This window comes from Hyperolius riggenbachi, chromosome 7 (genome assembly GCF_040937935.1).
Source record: "Hyperolius riggenbachi isolate aHypRig1 chromosome 7, aHypRig1.pri, whole genome shotgun sequence".
In the NCBI taxonomy this organism is placed as follows: Eukaryota; Metazoa; Chordata; class Amphibia; order Anura; family Hyperoliidae; genus Hyperolius; species Hyperolius riggenbachi.
The window spans coordinates 170,380,140-170,400,699 of NC_090652.1; the positions used below are offsets into that span (position 1 = coordinate 170,380,140).

Sequence of the window (20,560 nt, forward strand, 5' to 3'; positions counted from 1 at the left end):
AAGAGCCGCAGCCTTAGCTGAAGACCTTAAACTTTCTGACACGGCATCAGCCAGAAACACCATCGATTTAGTAATAACAGGTAAACTCTCGAGAATTTTCTCATGCAGGGTACCTGCAATTAAGTGACTTTGTAGCCCCTCTATCCATCTAACCAGATTCCTGGCTAAGCAAATAGAAGCAATAGCTGGTTTAAAGGAAAAAGAGACCGCATCCCATGCACGCTTGAGTAAGGCCTCTGCTTTTCTATCCATGGGATCCTTAAGGGATCCTGCGTCTTCGAAAGATAAATCTGAATTCTTCGAGTATTGAGCCAACCCGGCGTCCAGTTTTGGACATTTAGCCCAAGGAGATTCCTCTTCCTCTTTGAAGGGGAACCTCCTTTTGAAAGATCTTGGAATAAACAATCATTTTTCCGGATCTTTCCACTGTGATTTAATGAGTTCCTTAATTGAATCATGTATGGGAAAAACCTTAGCAGCCTGAATAAACAGCCCCTTATAAATATCGTCTCTAATAGAAGTGACTTGCAAATCTGACTTAATTTGTTCGGAATCATATACAGCTTTTAAAATTTCCTCTGGGCTCGTTTCCACTGTTGCGGTGCGGAATCGCCTGGACTCCACCGCGGACGAAATCGCATGCGGATGCGTTTCCGCATGCGGATTTCCCCGCGATTTCGCATGGCAAGGAGCCAGGCGAATTTAACCATGTCGCTGCCTGTGCAAAGTTCCATTGCATTCCATGCGAAATCGCGGGGAAATCCGCATGACAAAGCCGCATGCGATTTCCCCATTAAAAGGATTGCGGGCGATTCGCCCGCATTCCTGCCGCAGATTTCCCCCGCACGCCAAAACGCACCGGCACGAAGCACAAGTGGAAACAACCCCATCCACTTGTACTGACTATGCGAATCCGCATGCGGTGCCTGCATGCGGATTCGCTATAGTGGAAACGAGCCCTCTGTGTCTTCTGCAGAAAAATAACGAGAATTTTTAACAGCCTTAGATTTTTCAGATACTTCTGAGTCTATAGCTTCACCCTCTGACTCTTCAGAAGAAACTTGTATCTGATTCAGAAGGGAAGGTTGAGAATGCAATGGCTGCTGACCTGTCAGCTCCTGGATGACTGAAGATTGAGATACAGCCTGTGCATTATTCTGTTGATCTACTGAAAAGGTATTCAAAGTAGACGCAGCAGAACGTGATTCCTGCCTCAGGTCCTGGCTGAGATCCTGATTAACAGAAAATGCTGACCTGAAGGCATTAAATGTATTAGATATCTCATCCTTAACAGTCTGCATTAATTCAAGCAAAGCATGTGCAGTCTGGGAGCCTTCTCCTATTGGAGCAGGAGGCTGTTTAGATGCTATGTGACAATCTTTACATATATTTCTAGCTGCACCCTCCTGAAGCCTAGCATTGCACACTCTACATCTGACTTTCAGCTTTGCAGTTGCGTCTGTAGGGAAAAAACACAGACAGAAAAGAAAGTTTCTTAAAACCTGCTGCCTGTCACTGTGTTTAAAAATATGTAATATTTTCCCCTTACATACCCGCGGACTTGTAGCTGACTTGACCGGAATAGCCCCTGGGGTATCATCCGCCGCCGTACTGAAGGACTGCGACTGCTCCATGGTGCAAGCGGGAGCGGCGTTCCATGTGTGCCCCAGCGCGGACTTATACCCGCACTTCATGGATCAGGACGCCGCCACGCCTCTCCTCACCTAACGGCCGGAAGCGGAATGATGTCACCAGCCGAAGTCCCGTTCACGCGAGACTTCGCTGCCGGCTATCCCGCTCCCGGCCTCGACATGGAAAAAATGACGATTGAAGGGCGGCAAACAGCGGCTGTTCAGACGTCCTCGCCTGAGTCATAGGAGAACAGGTAACCCACGGTACCTTACCCTCCCACCAGGCTAAAACCTCCAGGTACCAGACCCAACCACTGTTTAGGCAATTCTACTCTGCCTTACCATACGGATGCCCCAGGCAAAACCCATACGAACAAAAAATAAACTGCTACCTAAGCAGGTGACCAGTGTGAATGGGAAACAAAAACTGGGGAGGTTCGGAGGGAGGAGTTCCTTTATGGGCTCCGACTCAATTGACTTTAGAATTTCAGGTTTTTCCAGTTGTGAGAGGAGACAACAATGTCTCAGCAGCAGCCGTCCTGGAGGACGATGGGAGAAAGGTATGCACTGACTTGACTAATACAATGTGCAGTCACACAGGTGCAGTGAAAGGTAGCAGTGACTGGTATTATAATAAAATGTGCAGCTGTCACACAGGTGCAGTTAACAGGTATGCACGGACTGGTATGCTAAACAGCGTGCGGTCACACAGGTGCAGTGAACAGGTATGCAGGGATTGGTATTGCAAATGTGCAGCTGTCACACACAGTTGCAGTGAACAGGTGCAGTGACAGGTGGTATATTACACTGCTTGCACTCACGTAGGTGCACTGAACAGGTTACAGGTATGCACTGCAGTGATTGGTATCACAAATGTGCAGATGTCACACACAGGTACCGTGAACAGGGGCAATGATTGGTGGTATTCATGCATGCGCTCACATAGGTAGGTAGGTGCACTGAACAATGAACAGGTGCAGTGATTGGGATTACAAATGTGCAGCTGCCTGTCACACACACACAGGTAGTCACTGAATGTGCTGGGCCTGGCAGTGGCACAGTAGGAATTATCACCAAGGGGTCAAAGTCCAGCTGCAACTGACTGACAGGGTTGTATATAATGCAAGTGGGCCACAAAAAAACAAAAAACAAACACAAGATTAGCTCTCAAAAGAGCTGTTGAGGGGTGTTTTTTTAGCAATAAGAATCAGCAAGGAGCAAGCCAACAAGACTACAAGAGTAACAAATGTACCTGGTGTGGTCTCTGCAGGCTGCTCTGATAGTTTGGAGCAGCTGGAGGAAGCTTCCTCTTTGGTCAAAGGCATCCCCGGCTTCCCTGTAGATGTGGGTTGGCGTGTTTCTGGCAGGACGCGCGCAGCTCAGAGTCAACTAAATGGGAATTTTTTTTCCCCATTTAGTTGACTCTTGGGTTTTTGGTTTAGTTCCCACTAGACTGCTTATAAAAACTGGCATTTTGCATGGTAGAGTAGGACTCACCAGATCGGGGACACTTTGGCGCAGTTGGTGAGCTTAAGCGCGTTAAAGCGTAACCAAGAGCCCGTCACGGTTTTCCTGTTGTGTGCTGCAGCCCCTCTGTAATTTTATAGCCTGAGGAGGCATGTCTGATGGGGTGCCAGCTGTGATGTCATCAGCTGACACCTTATTGCAGGAGGTGCTGTCAATTCTGGGGGCTGGGCTTTTGCTCTGCCTCTTGGGTATTTAAGGCCAGAGTATTCACTTGCTCAGTGGCCTTGATACTAATCAGTTCGCTGGTTCTTGGCCTAGCTAGTGAGGAATTTGAGCTACATTGATATATTGTGTAGCCGCACAATATATATCTATTCTAGTTAGTCTTGTTATTTTGTAGTTATATTTTTAATATATTGTAGTTATCTTATTGTAATCTTCGTAACATCATATTGTATATTTTCTGTGTACCGACCTCCTGCCTGCCTCTTGACCTCGCCTTTGCCTAGTCATCCTGCTTTACTGCCATCTGATTTCCGTGTTGACTCGGCCTGTCCCTGACGACTCTATTAATCTTCCTTACAACATGACTGACATCTGACTTCTGTCTATGAACCCTGATTGCTTATGGACTACGATTATTGCCTAGCTACCTTGTCTTTGATACCCCTGTCTTTGTGTAGGACTACGGCCTGAACCTGACTACACTTACTCTTCTGCTGAAAATTTGTACTAGTTACATTACCTCTTCGAGTATCAGTGTGATAAAGAGCCTAACTAAGCTTTCCTTATCTCTCTCTCTCTCTGCAGCAGCTCTCCCTTCTCTAATTACTGCAGGCACACGAGTGAGTAAAATGCCTGACGCTGCTTGCCTTTTATAAGGGGGAGTGGGGCTCCAGGAGGGAGTGTAGCCTGATTGGCTACAATGTGACCCTAATGATGTAGTATAAGGGCAGATCGAACTTCCGATAAAGTTCGTGGTTCTCTGCGATGCGAACCACGGAAGTCCGCCGGTTCCCGTTCGCCGGCAAACCGTTTGGGCCATCTCTAGTTACGTCATTTCAAAACATAAAAATATTCAAAATGAATGCAGCAGTTTTTGTTAATGTAGAATGGAAAAAACAAAACAAAACAAAACTTACCAGCTATATTCCCCAATGCCCAGACTGCCTGCTCACTGATGTGACCATGTGGGGAGGCGATCAGGGATATAAAAGAGGGAATAGCATTTGCATCTACAACAGCCTTCGTTTGCTCAGAGGTACCAGAAGCAATATTGGTGAGGGCCCAGGAAGCTTCAAATTGTAAAATGCTGTTATCATGGTAGCTCAGGAATTCCACCAGTTTTGGTATTAGTCCAGCCTCGATTATATCATTTAAGGGAGGATTCCTCTCACGAGACAACATTTTTCTGCAAGTATAGTACAAAGTTAAAAAAGTTATTCGTTACCTGGTTACTTTTTCCAGCAGTCTTTCTAGAACTGGAGACATCAGCACTTTGGATGATTAATGAGGTGCAAATAAATTTGAGTTGATGCATCATTTTGCAATATTTGTATGCAAATGTATGCAGCTTGAAAATGAACCAATCAAACCCTACTGAGGTAAAATATGATTGGACCATTTTCAAGCTGCATAAATTTGCTTACAAAATTTGCATAATGCTGCAACAACCGAAAATTTGAATGGCTTTGACCATCCCTACTCAGTAGGGATGATCAATGAGATGCAAATACTTAAATTACATTTTTATACAAACATATGCAGCTTGTAAAAGGACCAATCAATTTAAACCCAGGGTTTAAATTGATTGGTCCATTTTCAAACTGCAGACATTTGCATAAAAAAATTGCACACATTTGCATCAACTCAGAAGAATATTGCATATTTTTGATCATCCCTACTACTTAGCACCTCATCCAACAAAACAATTGATTTAGGCAAGAGAGATCCTGAAAACATGGGCTGCACAACCAATTAGAATACAATCACTTTATTGGACAATTTGTCAAACAAGACAAAACCAATTAAAATTGTGTACTGAACACCAAACAATCCCCCATGCTCATGTCAATGCAGGCAGATAACTTAATGTAGCTGCCTCACCTATTAATTACCTTGGCTGCTAGCAAAACAGCCCCCAGGGTTCAGCAAGAACCCCAGTGGGAAGTGTAATCTGACCCAGGTCTTTTACATAGAGCTGTGGAGTCAGTACAAGAAAAAAAAAATCTGACTCCCAACTCCTCAGATTAGGATTTCACCGACTCAGACTCCTCTAGCTTGCATACTTTCACTAAACAAGATTGTATAGCCTCCTCAGGCTATAAAGGCATCTCATCACTGCCAACGCTTAGGAATTTAAAAGCTATATTAAGAGGTCATGTGCAATTTGGGAGCAAAAAGCTCCTTGCCAGGAAGCAGACATTACTGTCAGCCATCCTGGCCTGTCATTGTCAACGTGCATGCTACATTATGTGGTCTGTATAATGAGATTCACTAGAGCCCAATATCTGCTGGGTTCCAGTGTGTAGCCCTGCCACCTTAAAAGGCCTCTACCTTTTCCTATAATCTGATATAAACAAACAAAAAAAAGTCCATATTCTGCAAGGGGGCAGGATCTATGCACTGGAACCCAGCTGATATGGGGTTACAGTGAATCTTATTAAACAGGCAATGAGTTGGGAACACTAGCTTTCAAGCATTGTATCTGTACACCTGGAGATGCATTTTAACTAAACTTAGGATATTGCTGTAGAGTAGCTGTTCAATAGAAATCAAAACTAGTATTTGTAGAGAGCACATACTGCAACAAAGAACATCCATCAGGTCCTAGCCAATCTAACTGTGGGTACACCTAATGCCTGGTACACCATGCAATTTACAATCGGATTGATTGTTAAAGTGAACCTCCAGACTAAAAATCTACTCAGCAGCACTGAAAAGGCTTGTTTCTTTAACTGTTTCACAGCATCAGAACTGTTTTTCTTACTCAAGTCTCATTTTTAGCTGCAAAGAAGCTAAGCTCCACCCCATCAAAGAAATCTGTCCGGGCATTTTTCCCATGATGCTGTGCAAAGCATGATGGGATTTCTGATGTACTTCTGCTGTTTTGGTACAAATTTGTTTTTGTACATTTTGAATTTGAGATGTGAAGCCAAGCAAGAGCAGCTGGGTGGGGTGGTCAGGACACAGGACAGCTGGAACTGTGTCATGCTCCCTGTCACCTTTCAATCAGAAAGATGGCTGCCCCCAGGAAATCATAAATATTTGCCTGTTCTTTTAAAACAGGGTGGGTAAGAGAGATTACCTATTTTAATTAACATAACTAATGTAACTTAATGACCGTATGTTTGTATAGGCTGAAGTTCCCCCTTTAAAATCGATCATTTCCAACATGTACGATCTGATTTCCAATAATTTTTCTGATGGATTCTGTATAGAAGTGATCAGGAAATCGATCAGAAAACAATCAGAAATCAGATTGGACCTGTCGGAAACTATTGATTCAACCATTCGATCGGACAAAAAAATTGCATTGTGTGTACCAGGAATAAGAGTGATATGCAGGTACCTTGCTGGAGAATAACATTCACATTCCTTATACACAATCTGAACCAGATTTACAGGTGATAGACAACATGTCTGCAATCAATGTGCACAACATTCTCAGTTGATTCACAACAGCTCTTCAGGAATGAATATGTAAAGTACTAATGAGTAACTTACTTTGTAGTTTCCAAACCCAACAACACATCAAATTAACTGATTTCATGAGCAACGAGAGTGCATAAATTTGCATACAAAATTTGCATAAACCTGCTGCGACGCAAAATTTGCATCTCCTTAAAGAAAACCAGTAAAAAAAAACAAAACAAAACAAAAAAACCTCCCCTGGGGGTACTCACATCGGGTGGGGGAAGGCTCAATAGGATCCGGAGGCTTCCCCCACCGGAGTATCCCCCCCCCCCCCCCCTCGCTGGAGCCAGGAAAGGTAAACCAGCGCTTACCAGCCTTGTCGAGGGAGGATTCCGGGACACTTCGGGGGAGCCAGCGCTGGACTGCCTGCAGCTACAGGGGAGGGGGAAGCCTCATTGGGACCCTGAGGCTTCCCCCTCCCGAGGTGAGTACCCCCAAGGGGAACTTTCTTTGTTACAGGTTCTGTTTTACCATCCCTATTAGTGACAACTACACATCAGGATTAAAGAGAATCTGTATTGTTAAAATCGCACAAAAGTAAACATACCAGTGCGTTAGGGGACATCTCCTATTACCCTCTGTCACAATTTTGCCGCTCCCCGCCGCATTAAAAGTGGTTAAAAACAGTTTTAAAAAGTTTGTTTATAAACAAACAAAATGGCCACCAAAACAGGAAGTAGGTTGATGTACAGCATGTCCACACATAGAAAATACATCCATACACAAGCAGGCTGTATACAGCATTCCTTTTGAATCTCAAGAGATCATTTGTGTGTTTCTTTCCCCCTGCATCTCTCATGCACTGAAGTTTCAGGCTGCTCGTTTCTTCCTGCAAACAGCTCTGCCTGTGTCTGTAATTCTTCAGTATGTGAAAGCCCAGCCAGCTCAGAGGACGATTTATCCAGCTTGTAAAAGATAAGAGAGAATAGAGAAGCTGCTCTAATCTAAAGAACACACAGGCAGTGTGCATAGAGGGGCCTGGAGGGGGGAGTTCATAGCAGAACCACAACACTGAAGAACTTGGCAGCCTTCCAGACACAGGCCGACAAGTCTGACAGGGGAAAGATACATTGATTTATTACAGAGACTGTGATAGTACAAAGTGCTGCAGTAAGCCAGAACACATTAGAATAGCTTTTGGAACTTGTAGGATGATAAAAACAGGATGCAATTTTTGTTACGGAGTCTCTTTAAAGACTCTGTAACAAATTTTTCAGCCTTAGTTCTTCTATCCTATAAGTTCCTATGCCTGTTCTAATCTGCTCTGGCTTACTGCAGTCTTTCCTAACTGCACTGTCTCTGTAATAAATCAATGTATCTTTCCTCTGTCCTGTTTGTCGGGCTAAAGCTTGATTGTGTGGAATGTGCAGGGCTGCTTGTGATTGGTAGAAGCGATACACACCCTCTGCAGGCCCCCTGCATACTCTGAATGACTCATACACTATGCTTAGCTGAGCCTATTAGAAGCTGGTTAGTTTGTAAACACTGCCTAAAACTGTTAATTACAAGCCAGGATTGCAGCAGAGAGTGGCAGAAACAGCACGGAGGGGCACAGGAGAAAATAATGAATAGAATGGTATGCTTTTTATTGTAAGAATATTAGAGTACAGATTCTCTTTAAGATCGCATTCACAGTGCCACGTTGCGGAGCTGCGTTATAAAGTCTTATAACGCAGCTTACCGCACTGCAATACTAATTCTGTGGGCCGTTCACAGTCCGATGTTCGTCGCATTGAAAAAAATGTTGCGTTGTGGTAACTCACTGCTTGCAGTGCATTACTTCTTAACGCAGACACGTTGTGACTAACGTCACAGTAAAACGCACAGTCCCACTGTGAATGTGACCTTAGCCTTACAGCAGAAAAAAAAACCTACATAAAAAATTATATATAAGATTCCTGTATACAGATCAGATATACAGTCAAAATCAGATAAATCAGACTTTAAAAATACAGTGACAGATTTATTGCAGCAGCACAAGTAACTGATCGGTGTATTTCATTTTTGTGGACTACGCACTGCAATTACAGTATACAAGTCATTTATGATGACTTATCTGAGAACTAGAACATTTATAAAATGTTATCTTATATAGTTTAAATTAGAGGGTCTGTATTTTTACCTAAAAATTTGCTCCGACTAACTCCACAACCCTGTTTCTACATGTTTCAACCTCCTGGGCGATAATCCCGAGCTGAGCTCTGGGTATATCGTGCAGGAGGATTTCTCAGGCCCTGGTGGGCCGATTTGCACAATTTTTTTTTTTTACACGCAGCTAGCACTTTGCTAGCTGCGTGTAACTTCTGATCCACCGCTACCCGCCGTGCCGCGCAGCCCCCCCCCCAGACCCCTTGCGCAGCCTGGCCAATCAGTGCCAGGCAGCGCTGAGGGGTGGATCGTGACTCCCTCTGACGTCACGACGTCCATGACGTCAGTGACGTCATCCCGCCCCATCGCCATGGCGACCGGGGAAGCCCAGAAGGAAATCCCGTTCCGAATGGGATTTCCTGCTTACTCTGATCGCCGAAGGCGATCGGAGTGGGTGGGGGGATGCCGCTGCGCAGCGGCTATCATGTAGCGAGCCCAGGGCTCGCTACAGGATTTAAAAAAAGAAAAAATTAAAAAAACAGTGCTGCGCCCCCTCCTGGGCGATGCAATTGTATCGCCCAGAGGGTTAATCGTGCAAAATAATCAAAAGTGCCACACGCAAAGAGATTATGAAAACTGTGCCAATGGTGTAGCTAAAGTGCTAAAATATGCTCATAAACATGGAATCTCTCTCGCTCTCTCTCAAAGGACTGGGAATACCTGCCTGTCCAGTAAGATTTCTGGAAAGACTGATAAGGTATTTGACTGGTGAGGTTTTATTATTGGGCCTCAGTTCAAACCAGTGCTGGTTAGAGGCTTTTTTTCTTTAACCTTCTTGGATACTGATATCTCTGGCCCTGCTGGGCCGATTTACTTCATGTAAACTGCGCCACACGCAGCTAGCACTTTGCCAGCTGCGTGTGGCCTTCGATCGCCGCCGCTCAGCGGCGATCGCCCGCACGCAGTGGCGGAAGAGGCTCCCCCCCGCCCGAGCCCTGCGCTGCCTGGCCCGAACACTTTCGGGCAGCGCAAAGGGCTGGATCGGAGTGGTCTGACGTCAGGACGTCGGCTGACGTCCATGACGTCAGCCCGATCGTCGCCATGGCAACAGGGTAAGCCTAACAAGAAATCGGGATTTCTTGTTACTTGTGAATGCCGAAAGCGATCAGAAGGGCACACCTAGTGCGCCCTCTAGTGGGCTTTCATGCTGCCAACTTTCAGTTGGCAGCATGAAAAGAAAAAAAAAAAGGACATGGAAAAAACCCTGCCGCCGCCACCCTGGCAATTTAAATAGAACGCCAGGATGGTTAACTCCAGAAATCCTGCAGTTAGACTAGAGGTGCTAACTCCCATTTAGAATTACAGAAGCTGCTGTTTGGTAGAAGGAAACATTTTTCACAAAATGCCAGCTCCAATGGCGACAGTTTTGAAGGTTTGGTAGATTGTTTTATCAACCATCAGGGACTCAAATTCCTTCTCTGCATTTAGTCCCTTTATGGTATAGTCCATCTCTGTGGCTGTGACAATCCAGCCCTGCGATCCAGTCTAAACGACGTTAAAGACTGGTTGTTGGATTGTCAGAAGGTAGTAAAGTGGCAGAGCGCGCCAATCCAGTCTAATCTGCTCCCGTTACCATTCAGGGAATAGTCACCTCCAATGGTTTGAGATACGGTGAACAGACTGGCGCTAAGGATTGGTCGCAATGCTGCCGACAATGTGTAATGTGACAACCACTCACCAATCCCGTATTACTAGGCTACGATTGCCATGCAGGTCTTCTGCACTAGAGACTTCTGGAGGCAAATTCACTGTGTGTGCAGTAAATGGTCAAGATTGGTTGAAGGTGCCCATACATGTACAATCCCGATTGTAAGCACAATCGGTAAACTAAAAATATCTATTTCACGCTGGAAATCTGGTAATTTCACTGCCACCACTCTTCCAGTTCTGTAGGGAGGAAATACTCCCACTAGCTATTCCTAGAAGCAGGAAAAAACAGGCATTTACAACCTAACTAGCAAAACGACACTTTTTAAGAAAAAAAATGCGGTAGTAGGACTTCGGAGGGCAGATTCTTTGTAGCAACAATCAGATGACTAGAAAAGGCACAAGACTGAGCAATAAAATCATTACTCTAAAACTACATACACACAGTATACTTTAACCCACAGGTAAATATACTTGTCTGGCAAAACAGATTGGTTTGATAGAAAGAGTAGAGATGAAAAAGAAAGTCTTAGACAGTGCTCCCCAACCCTGTCCTCAAGGCCCACCAACAGTACATGTTTTGCAGGAAACCACAAACATTCACAGCTGGGGTAATTAGTGTCTCAGCAGAGCTGATCAACTACCTCTGGATTTCCACAAAACATGCACTGTTGATGGGCCTCGAGGACAGGGTTGGTGAAAGCAGTCTTAGAATACAGTTCAAATTCCATTATTGGTAGTACATGCGGCAATCCCAAGTCTTTAGAGAAAGTCCAAGATGGCCGATTGCCATGCGGCCAGAGGCCTTTGTGAAAAGCAGTCTGCCAGTGTCCAGCTGGCATGTTGGGATGTTATTCGACAAAGATTTTAGATCAAGGACAGGTTTGGGCCCAGTGTCATGGTGTTTTTAATCCTCACTGTAGTTGGGAGGGGTTATGACACGTACAAGTCCAGCCTTGTGATATTTGAATAGGGGCAGTGCACCCGGCCCAGAGAAAAACATTTTGGCACAGTTCCTGTTTTGCCCACTTTCTCCATGCCCATAGGTCACATCAAAAAACAGAATGCATATTCATAATCAGCATAATTTTATGAATCTTCTGATACTAAACATGAGGACCATGAGTGACTCGTAAGTTTTTTTTACTTCCACTCTTTGTAGCACTGGTTCTGGAAGATCCAGGATTGTTGAAAATCTCTCAGGATTGCGTCAAGTGAAGTCCAACACACTTTGTAATATTTCTGGTATTACAAAGCTACCAGGTCCTTCACATTTGCAAATACATAAGTCTATGGATTATTATAGACATTTAAGGGTTACAGTAGGTCAGCTCTAGTGGAAAAATTCAGCTGGGGTGTGAGAGATCGCGGTTTGCACGCGGAAGCGTGTGTCTGGTGGCAGGGCAGAACGCGGAAAAGCCGCCGCATGCAACAATAGTAAGGCGGCTGGTTCCGCGTCCAGCGCCGCGGTTTGCACGCAGCAGCGTGTGTCTGGTGTGGCTGAGTCTGTTACTGCACATAGGCTTAGGAATACGCGCGCGCTGAGAGGCAGAATTCTTATATAAAGCAGGAAGAGTCAGCTGACCACGCCGATCAGCTGACTCTAGAGCAGGATACTATTGGTTGAGCAATTAGGGGTGGTGCTGGAGAGCACTACTCCATATATAGTTTCTGCTGGTCACTTGCGAGTTGTCTGCCGTTGCGATCACTACGTGGAAGCACTCAGACCTAGTCAGATCCTTCAGTGTGTTTGAACCAGGTGGACCTGGGAATTCACACTTAACCAGATTATTTGAATTGTATTCTGTTTATGCTTAAGCTAGTTCCAGGGTGTAGAGACCAAGGACCTCACACCCAGCTTAGGGAACTGTACTACCATCTGTGTTATATATCAGACTAGTTCCAGGGTGCTGAGACCATGGACCTCGCACCCAGTCTAGAGAACTGTATTATCTGTGTATACTTCAGACTAGTTCCGGGATGCTGAGAACAAGGAGCTCGCACCCAGAATAGGCATTGTTTGTTATAGGTTATGACTTATAGCTTTTCCGAATACTCCTCTGTCTTCTGAGTCGGTATCTCGCATATCTGATATTCCGTTGCCAGACCCTGCTTGCCTTGGATACCGAATCAGCCTTCTGTCTTTGTACTTTATCTGTCAGTGTGTTGCCGACCAGGCGAGGCCGACCTTGAGAGCCATCTCTCCTGTTAAGAGATAGTCTCCAGACCAGATAGTGACATCCACCGTTAGGTGTCACTCACTCTCTGGCCTTCCCCATCCTTAGTCTGACTCCTCCCCTTGAGGAGCCTCAGGCTGCTGGAAGGTTCCTGTGCTCTGAGCCGTGTCTTCACTGTCAATTATCACCTGCTCTGCAGGTGTGTTACTCAAAGTATTACTGTTACACCAAACTCACATACCTATAGGTGTCCAGAGGTTAGCAATATATCTGTATTATCAGTGATTCTGCAGATCATCAATAATCAGGTATATATCTGCATTCTTGGTGATACTGCAGATCACCAATAATCAGATTCTCTCTGCGTGCTGACACCAATCGTTACATGGGGGTTACCAGATCAGATAAAGGGTCTTTGAAGTCCAGAGCTTCCTCTGGCAGTGAGAATATCACAGACAGCATTCTTCAAGAGACCTTGTTTTTATGTTATCTTGTCACAGTGGAGTGACAATTTAAGGCGGGTGACATAGCAGGGGTGTTGGGGCACTCCTGAATTTCCACTAAAGAATTTCTCATTACCTTTGCAGGAAGAGGTTCCTTAATGACACCATTCGAAGGAGAAACAAAGTTGATTTAAAATGTCATTTTTGCCATTTGCAATGAAATTTGCGTTTGTGACTCAAATGGCGCATGCGCAGCTTTCTCTGGAACTGCTTGGGCGTCACAGAGGCACATTTAAAATTCCTGATCTGGTGGTTTGGATCAACAGGGATATATACTAGCAGGGGAATACGGTTGAGGGCGATACACTTAATTAAGGAAAGATTTAACAATACATTTTTTGATACCTACAGCTCTGCCATGCATTTCAAGCAGAAGTGTGGTAGATGCAGGGTACAAAAAGCTGACGGTTTCATATTATATGGAACTGTTCCTTCCTACTGGAATAAGGTGAGAAATCTATGTATGGAGATTTTTTGAACATCTTGAGATACCTCCCTAAAAAAAGGATACTAAGAGTTATAATTTATATACTTCAGGGCAGGCCTCAAGATGTTTTTTTGGATCACCAATTTCCTTTGCAAGGAAGCTTATGGTCTACTGGAAAGATCAAGTGCCTCCTAAAGTGTCAGGCTGGGTTAAACTGGTTCATGTTAACTTCGCTTAGACAACCCGTTTAGGCCACACCTGAGGATGTGGTCTAGATATGTGGACGATGTTCTGGCGTTTTGGTCGGGAGATGCATCAACCTTACTCCAGTTTGTGGAATATCTTAACACAAACGACGTGAACATGTTATTCACAATGGAGTATTCAAGGGATAGGATCTATTTTTTAGATCTAGAGATAATGATTAAAGGGACACCGTTGTGACTAGAGGCTACCGTAAACCGACAGCCTCTAACACAATTCTACATTCTGACAGTTATCACCCACGTCATGTTACTCAGTCTCTTCCATTCGGCCAGTTCCTGCGTTTACGCCAAAACAATGCCAGTCTGGAAGACTTTATAGAGCAAGCCACAGAACTTAAGACACGGTTGCTCTCAAGAGGATACGATGCAGCTAAGTTAGAGTCAGCTATGAACGAAGCCATGAGAAAGGATAGACTAGATCTAATTAATAGAAAGACGTATCACTCAGAGAATCAAAAAAAGTTCGGGAGTTTTTACCTTCAACTTCTCACCTATGGAAAAAACAATTAAAAAAGTCATCACAAAAAACTGGCCTATTTTACTCCAAGATCCAGTTCTTAGGGAGTGCCTGCCATCCAAACCCCTGGTTGCCTTCAAAAGAGCACCCACGATTGGGGACCTCCTTACCCATAGCGATTTCCGTGAAAATCCACGCCAGACATGGTTAGACAACATAGCATCCGTAGGCAATCATCGCTGTGGGGCATGCAAAGCATGCCGACACATGAAGACCGGCAAATCATACAGACTGGGACCTATTCAATTCAAGGTCCCATTCTTTGCAACCTGCAGGACAAGCTATGTCGTCTACGCACTATGGTGCCCTTGCCAACGTTTCTACGTTGGCAAAACAACCAGGATGGTCAAAGACAGAATCCTGGAGCATGTCCATCTGTTGCCCAAGGGTAAATGCTGTCCGAGAATAGTGGAACACATGAGTGTGGCCCACGGCTCTGACCCTAGCCTTCTGTCCTTTGCCTGCGTGGATCTATGTCATCTTCCACGCAGAGGTGGCAACAGAAAGAAATTGCTTCTGAAACTAGAAGCGAAGTGGATTTTCAGGACTGATGCTATGGGCCCCCTGGGCCTAAACGACTATGTCGACCTGGCCTGTTTCTTAGATCCATGATTAGCTCTCAGCTTCCTGCTTCCCCTCTTCCTTTTGTTCCCTGCGAGAATATACACCTGGCCGCACAACCTGTTAATAGTAGGTTTTATACCTCACTTTTTCCGTCACTTTGCATTTTTGAATTTATATTTTATTACCTGGGACATTTCTTTCTTCTTGTGCCGAGACTTCCCTTGGGCTTTTATGGCCGTCTAGTCTCCTCCCACCTCCACTACTCTTTCAGGGCCTCTATCCCTGGGACTAGTGCTCCGCTCACGTCCCTTTCCTCTTTTCCTCTTTTTTTCTCTCTTTTCTTTCTTCACCTCCACGGTGTCACTTTTTACTTTGTCAATTTTTCTTCTCACCACATTTCTTATTTATCTCTATCTCTATTTCTTCTTCCTCCCCTCCTAATGATCTGGGGCCATTCTTTAAAAAGGGTGGAGAGCTGCTACACTAATACCTAGCTAATAAGCCTCTCTCCTGCTAATACACCAGTTAATTGTATTATACTAAGTCCTGGGCCTCCCGCGCTCCCCCTCCCCGGGTTTACACCGCTGGTATATGGGCTTTTCCGCCCTGATCTGCGTTGTTGTGCCGGGGGGGAGGCGGTGATGCCCAGCATTATTTGTTTACATTTGGCACGATAAACCCGCCCCCTTCCTGCGGACAGGTTGGCAGCGGTTCACTGCCGCCTTCTGTACGGTTTGGAGGCGGTTTGGGTTGCCATAGCTACGCTCACTCCCCCTATTGAGCCGGACGCATGCTTCATACGCGGTGACGCATGTTTGCCGCTGCCCCGTGACGCACTTCATGCATCCGACTGATTGGCCCCCTTTCAAACAGGACAGTTAGGCAGAGCCTTCCATCGGTAGGAGACTATTTCAATTCCTCCTCCCGTCCAGCATTTTGTGCACGTTAGCCTCCGAGGAAGCAAGGCTCACCCCATTGCGAAACTGTCGTAAGGCCGTGCACCCTCTGGCGCCCACAGATGCCTCCCCATTCCAGCAGAGCACGATAAGTACACCATTCCTTCAAGTGTATACATGTTCCTGTACAATCACTGTGATTTCTACTTTTGTACACCTGCTGTCAGCATTAAACTACAGTGCCAGACTCCTTTGCTTCTTTCCTTCTTGATCTACAATGAATCTACCAATTTAGGTCTCGAGCACGTAGTTCCTGCTGGAATATATACCTGAGATTGGCTACCTTCCACATCATCCACAGCTTTTCTGAGTGCCTGCCACCCCCTCTCTACTAGAAATAACTTCGCTTTGATAAGGGGGGGGTCCATGGGAAAATTGTATTGATACATTTTTTTAAAGTTTGGTCAAGGTGGATAAAACATTTCAACTTGTATTTGCTTTGAGAATATGTTCTTGCATTTGTATACAAGGAGTAATAGATTGGTGTAGGGGATAGGGGGATGGGTTGCTGAGGATTAGTGGGGTGGGGCGAAGGGGAATTGAAGTATTGTAGGCATCTTGTATTATCATAAAGTAATTTCTACCCTAAAATTTTTTTAACTCCCCCCCCCCCAAAAAAAAACAACAACAACAACAACAACAACAACAATTGCATAGGAGCCTACATATGCAACATTTGGGCACAGTGTTACGTGCCAGAATTGAACTTCATCCTGCATGTAATTCTGTGGGGCCCGATGCAGTACAGAGTCCTCCCATGGAGAGATCAATTAGTCTACACCTTCAAACTGCAGGGGCATCGTTGGAGCTTCAAACACAAGCCCCCTTCCAACACATTTCTGACCACAAAAATTCCAAGGTCAGAAGACAGACAGCACATACAGAGATCGTACATACAGGACTTCATCTTAAAAAGAGGGTAGTAGTGGAAGTACCGAACGAAGAGAGTGGAAAAGGATTATACTATACTTTTTATTTTCTTTTTTTTTTACAAAAAAAAAAAAGAGACAGGAAAATGAAGACCAGTACTAGATCTCAGACAATTTAACAGACACAGCAGGCTGCATCATTTCAAAATGGAGTCCTTGCAATCATTAATCTCATCAATGGAAACCAGGAGTTAGCTCACCTGGTAACGACATTTTAAGTAACACTCCAGGACAGGTACACATTGAGACTTGGCTCCTCCCAGGAACAGGAAATATCCGTCAGCCTCTCTATAAATTAAAGATGGACCAAGTGTCAGGCAGTATAATATAAAGGAACAGGAACAATATACTAAACATAACCCTACTATATTACATTTTCATACACAACGTAACATGTATATCATGCAATATTTGATATATATGGGGGTGGGTACCCCCACCTGTCCTGGAGTGTTACTTAAAATGTCGTTACCAGGTGAGCTAACTCCTGGTTTTTCCAGTAACACTCCAGGACAGGTACACATTGAGATGATAAGCAAGAAATCAATCACCAACCTCAGGGTGGGCTAACTGCCTTTAAGACAGTTCTTCCGAAGTCCTGATTGGTCTCCGTTAATCAATCCAGTCGATAGTGCCTCATGAAGGTTCCCAAGTTCTTCCAGGTTGCGGCCTTGCAGATGTTCAACGGTGACGTACCTGCCCTGTAAGCCCACGTAGTTGCGGCTGCCCTGGTGGAGTGGGCCTTCAAGTTCACTGGAGGATCTTTACCCATGATCTTATATGACTATGATGCAATCTTTAACCACTTGAGGACCGCCCCCAGCCGATGGGCGGCGGCAAAGTCCGGGCCCAAACGACCGCAATACGCCCATCGGCGGGGGCGGCATCAGCGGTGGCTGTGCGGCGATCGCGTCATCAATGACGCGATCGCCGCCGCCAATAGGCTCCGCCCACCCTGCACGGAAACCCGCCGGCCAATTAGCAGCGCCGGCGGGTTTCAAATGCGGCGATCCGGCCAATCAGGAGAGTATAATACACTTTGTTATTGTAACAAAGTGTATTATACTGGCTGCCTCCTCCGCTGATGGTCACTCGTCGTGCGACCATCAGAGAGGACAGGCAGCCTGCAGATAAGTGCACACAAACACTCTTTGCCCAACACAGACCACCCGATCGCCCACCCCAGCCCTCAGAACCCCCCCTGACCACCCCAGCACACCAGTATCTGCACCCCACCATCCACCTAAAAACCCATCAATCACTCCCTGTCACTATCTAGGGACACTATCCCCTAGGTTAGGTCCCTAACTGCCCCCTAGGGTCCCCTGATCACCCCCCCCACCCTCAGATCCCCCCAGACCCCCCTCCCAGACCACCCCCCTGTATGCTGTATACAGCTATATAGCTGCCTTACCCACTGATCACCTGTCTATCACCCATCTATCACCTGTCTATCACCCCTTGTCACCACCACCCATCAGCGCAGACCCTAAACTGTCCCTTGGGGGCACCTGATTACCCACCCAGACCCTCAGATTGCCCTCAGACCCCCCCCTCCTGATAACCTCCCCAGTGCATTGTTTACATCTATTCTCCCCTGTAATCACTCACTGATCTCCCATCGGTCACCCCCTGTGTCTGCCACCCATCAGATCAGGACCCAATCTGCCCCGTGCGGGCACCTAATCAACCCCCCATAACCCTCAGATCGCCCTCAGAACCCCCCCCCCCCCAATCACCTTCCCAGTGCATTGTAGTTGATTGTGCTGTAATTGTATTTCATTGTGCTGACATTCAGTTTGATTGTGCTGTAATTGTATTTGATTGTCCCATGATTGGCTTTGATTGTCCCGTGATTGCCCTGTGATTGGCTTTGATTGTCCAGTGATCGGCTTTGATTGTCCCGTGATCGGCTTTGATTGTGCCGTGATTGGTTTGATTGCCCTGTGATTGGCTTTGATTGTCCCGTGATTGGCTTTGATTGTCCCGTGATCGGCTTTGATTGTGCCGTGATTGGTTTGATTGGCCTGTGATCGGCTTTGATTGTGCAGTGATTGGTTTGATTGCCCTGTGATTGGCTTTGATTGGCCTGTGATTGGCTTTGATTGTGCCGTGATTGGTTTGATTGCCCTGTGATTGGCTTTGATTGTCCCGTGATTGGCTTCGATTGTCCCGTGAATTGAGTGCCCTGTGATTGCCTTTGATTGTCCTGTGATTGTTTCTGATTGCCTCTGATTCCCCACTCGCCACCACCCCCCTGTCACTATCCTAGTGATCTAAAAACAGTGATCAGTGAAAACTGTCACTTTTTTAGTATCACTAGTGTTAGTTAGGCCAGTTAGCTAGGCCCCTTTGTGTCAGTTAGTGCTCAGCCCACTGCACCACAGTCACTAATTAGCGTCATCACTGTCGCTAATCAACATTGGTACTATATAGTATCTGTAAGTGATCATTACTGATCGCAGTCAGATCTATTAGGGTCACTAGGATCTACAAAAAAAACGCAGTGTTTGCCCGATCAGGCCTGATCGTTCGCCTGCACTTGCGTTCAGCCCGCCCCACCGCAGTGACAGAATTTTTTTTCTGATCACTGCAAAAAACACTGTACAATAGCTGTGGCACTGTAAACCTCAGTTTTGATTTATTTTTTTATCAAAACTCAGTGACCACAGCTTTCTACCTCTCAAATACTCCCTTTTGCTAGGTAGGTGCTCTTTTTTTCTGGGTAGTCTCAGAGGAATACCCCCTAAATTTAGCAGACCACCATGGCAAGAAAGGGGTATTCCGATGATGAGGTTCTCAGGTACATGGCCCAGTCGGATGAGGACGATTGGGACGCCTCATTCGACGAATCTTCCGGGTCAGAGTTTGAACCTGAATTGAGCAGTGGCTCACTGACCGATAGTGATGACGAGGTTGAGGTCCCGGCTAAAGCCAGGCGTACCACACCCCATGTTGTTGGACCGCAGGTGGCGCAGGATCGGCCTCAAGGGCAGCAGAGTGGTGTTCGTGCTGGTCTGAGATTTCATGGTGGGGCAGGCACCAGCAGCACAACATCTCCTGGACCTAGCACCAGTACTTCCGTAGACCCTGGTGAAGTGGCGAGCACCAGCATGGAAGTTGAAACTGGTTCGGTGGCACGTGCAGTAAGATCCCAGTCGCAGCCACCAAGAAGACGGGCCCGTACTACCCCTAGTTTACCAGAGGTGCTGGCAAACCCAAATTGGCAATCCCCTGATTCCGCCGCACCCGTACTTCCCCCTTTCACCGCCCAGTCTGGAGTCCAGGTGGAGACAGATAATCTAGGATCGGCCCTAGACTTTTTCTATCTGTTCTTCACCCAGGATCTCTTAGACTTAATTGTGGCAGAGACCAACCGTAAGGCCACACAATATATAACCGCCAATCCGGAAAAGTTCCTTGCCCAGCCTTTTCGGTGGAAACCAGTCCAAGTTTCCGAAATGAAAATTTTTTTGGGCCTTCTTCACACGGGACTAGTAAAGCAGAATGTGTTGCGGTATTATTGGTCTACGAACCCAGCATATCATGTTCCCCTGTACTCTGCTGCCATGTCCAGGACAAGATTTGAGAACATCCTGCGCTTCCTGCACTTCAATAACAACGAAACCTGT

The 20,560-nt window shown here is 45.8% G+C and overlaps 1 protein-coding gene across 1 annotated transcript in view; it reads right to left on the minus strand.

Moving 5' to 3' along the window:
• The window catches only part of LOC137526125 (importin subunit alpha-1-like), a 59,391-nt gene extending 47,764 nt beyond the window's left edge, over positions 1-11,627 (minus strand). Inside the window, exons 1-2 of the mRNA XM_068247345.1 lie at positions 11,536-11,627; positions 4,241-4,509 (exon numbers count right to left, since the gene is read on the minus strand). Of these exons, the coding sequence (XP_068103446.1) occupies positions 4,241-4,509; positions 11,536-11,627 (361 nt within the window). The remainder of the gene's footprint in view (positions 1-4,240; positions 4,510-11,535) is intronic.
• Positions 11,628-20,560: the final 8,933 nt, after the last annotated feature.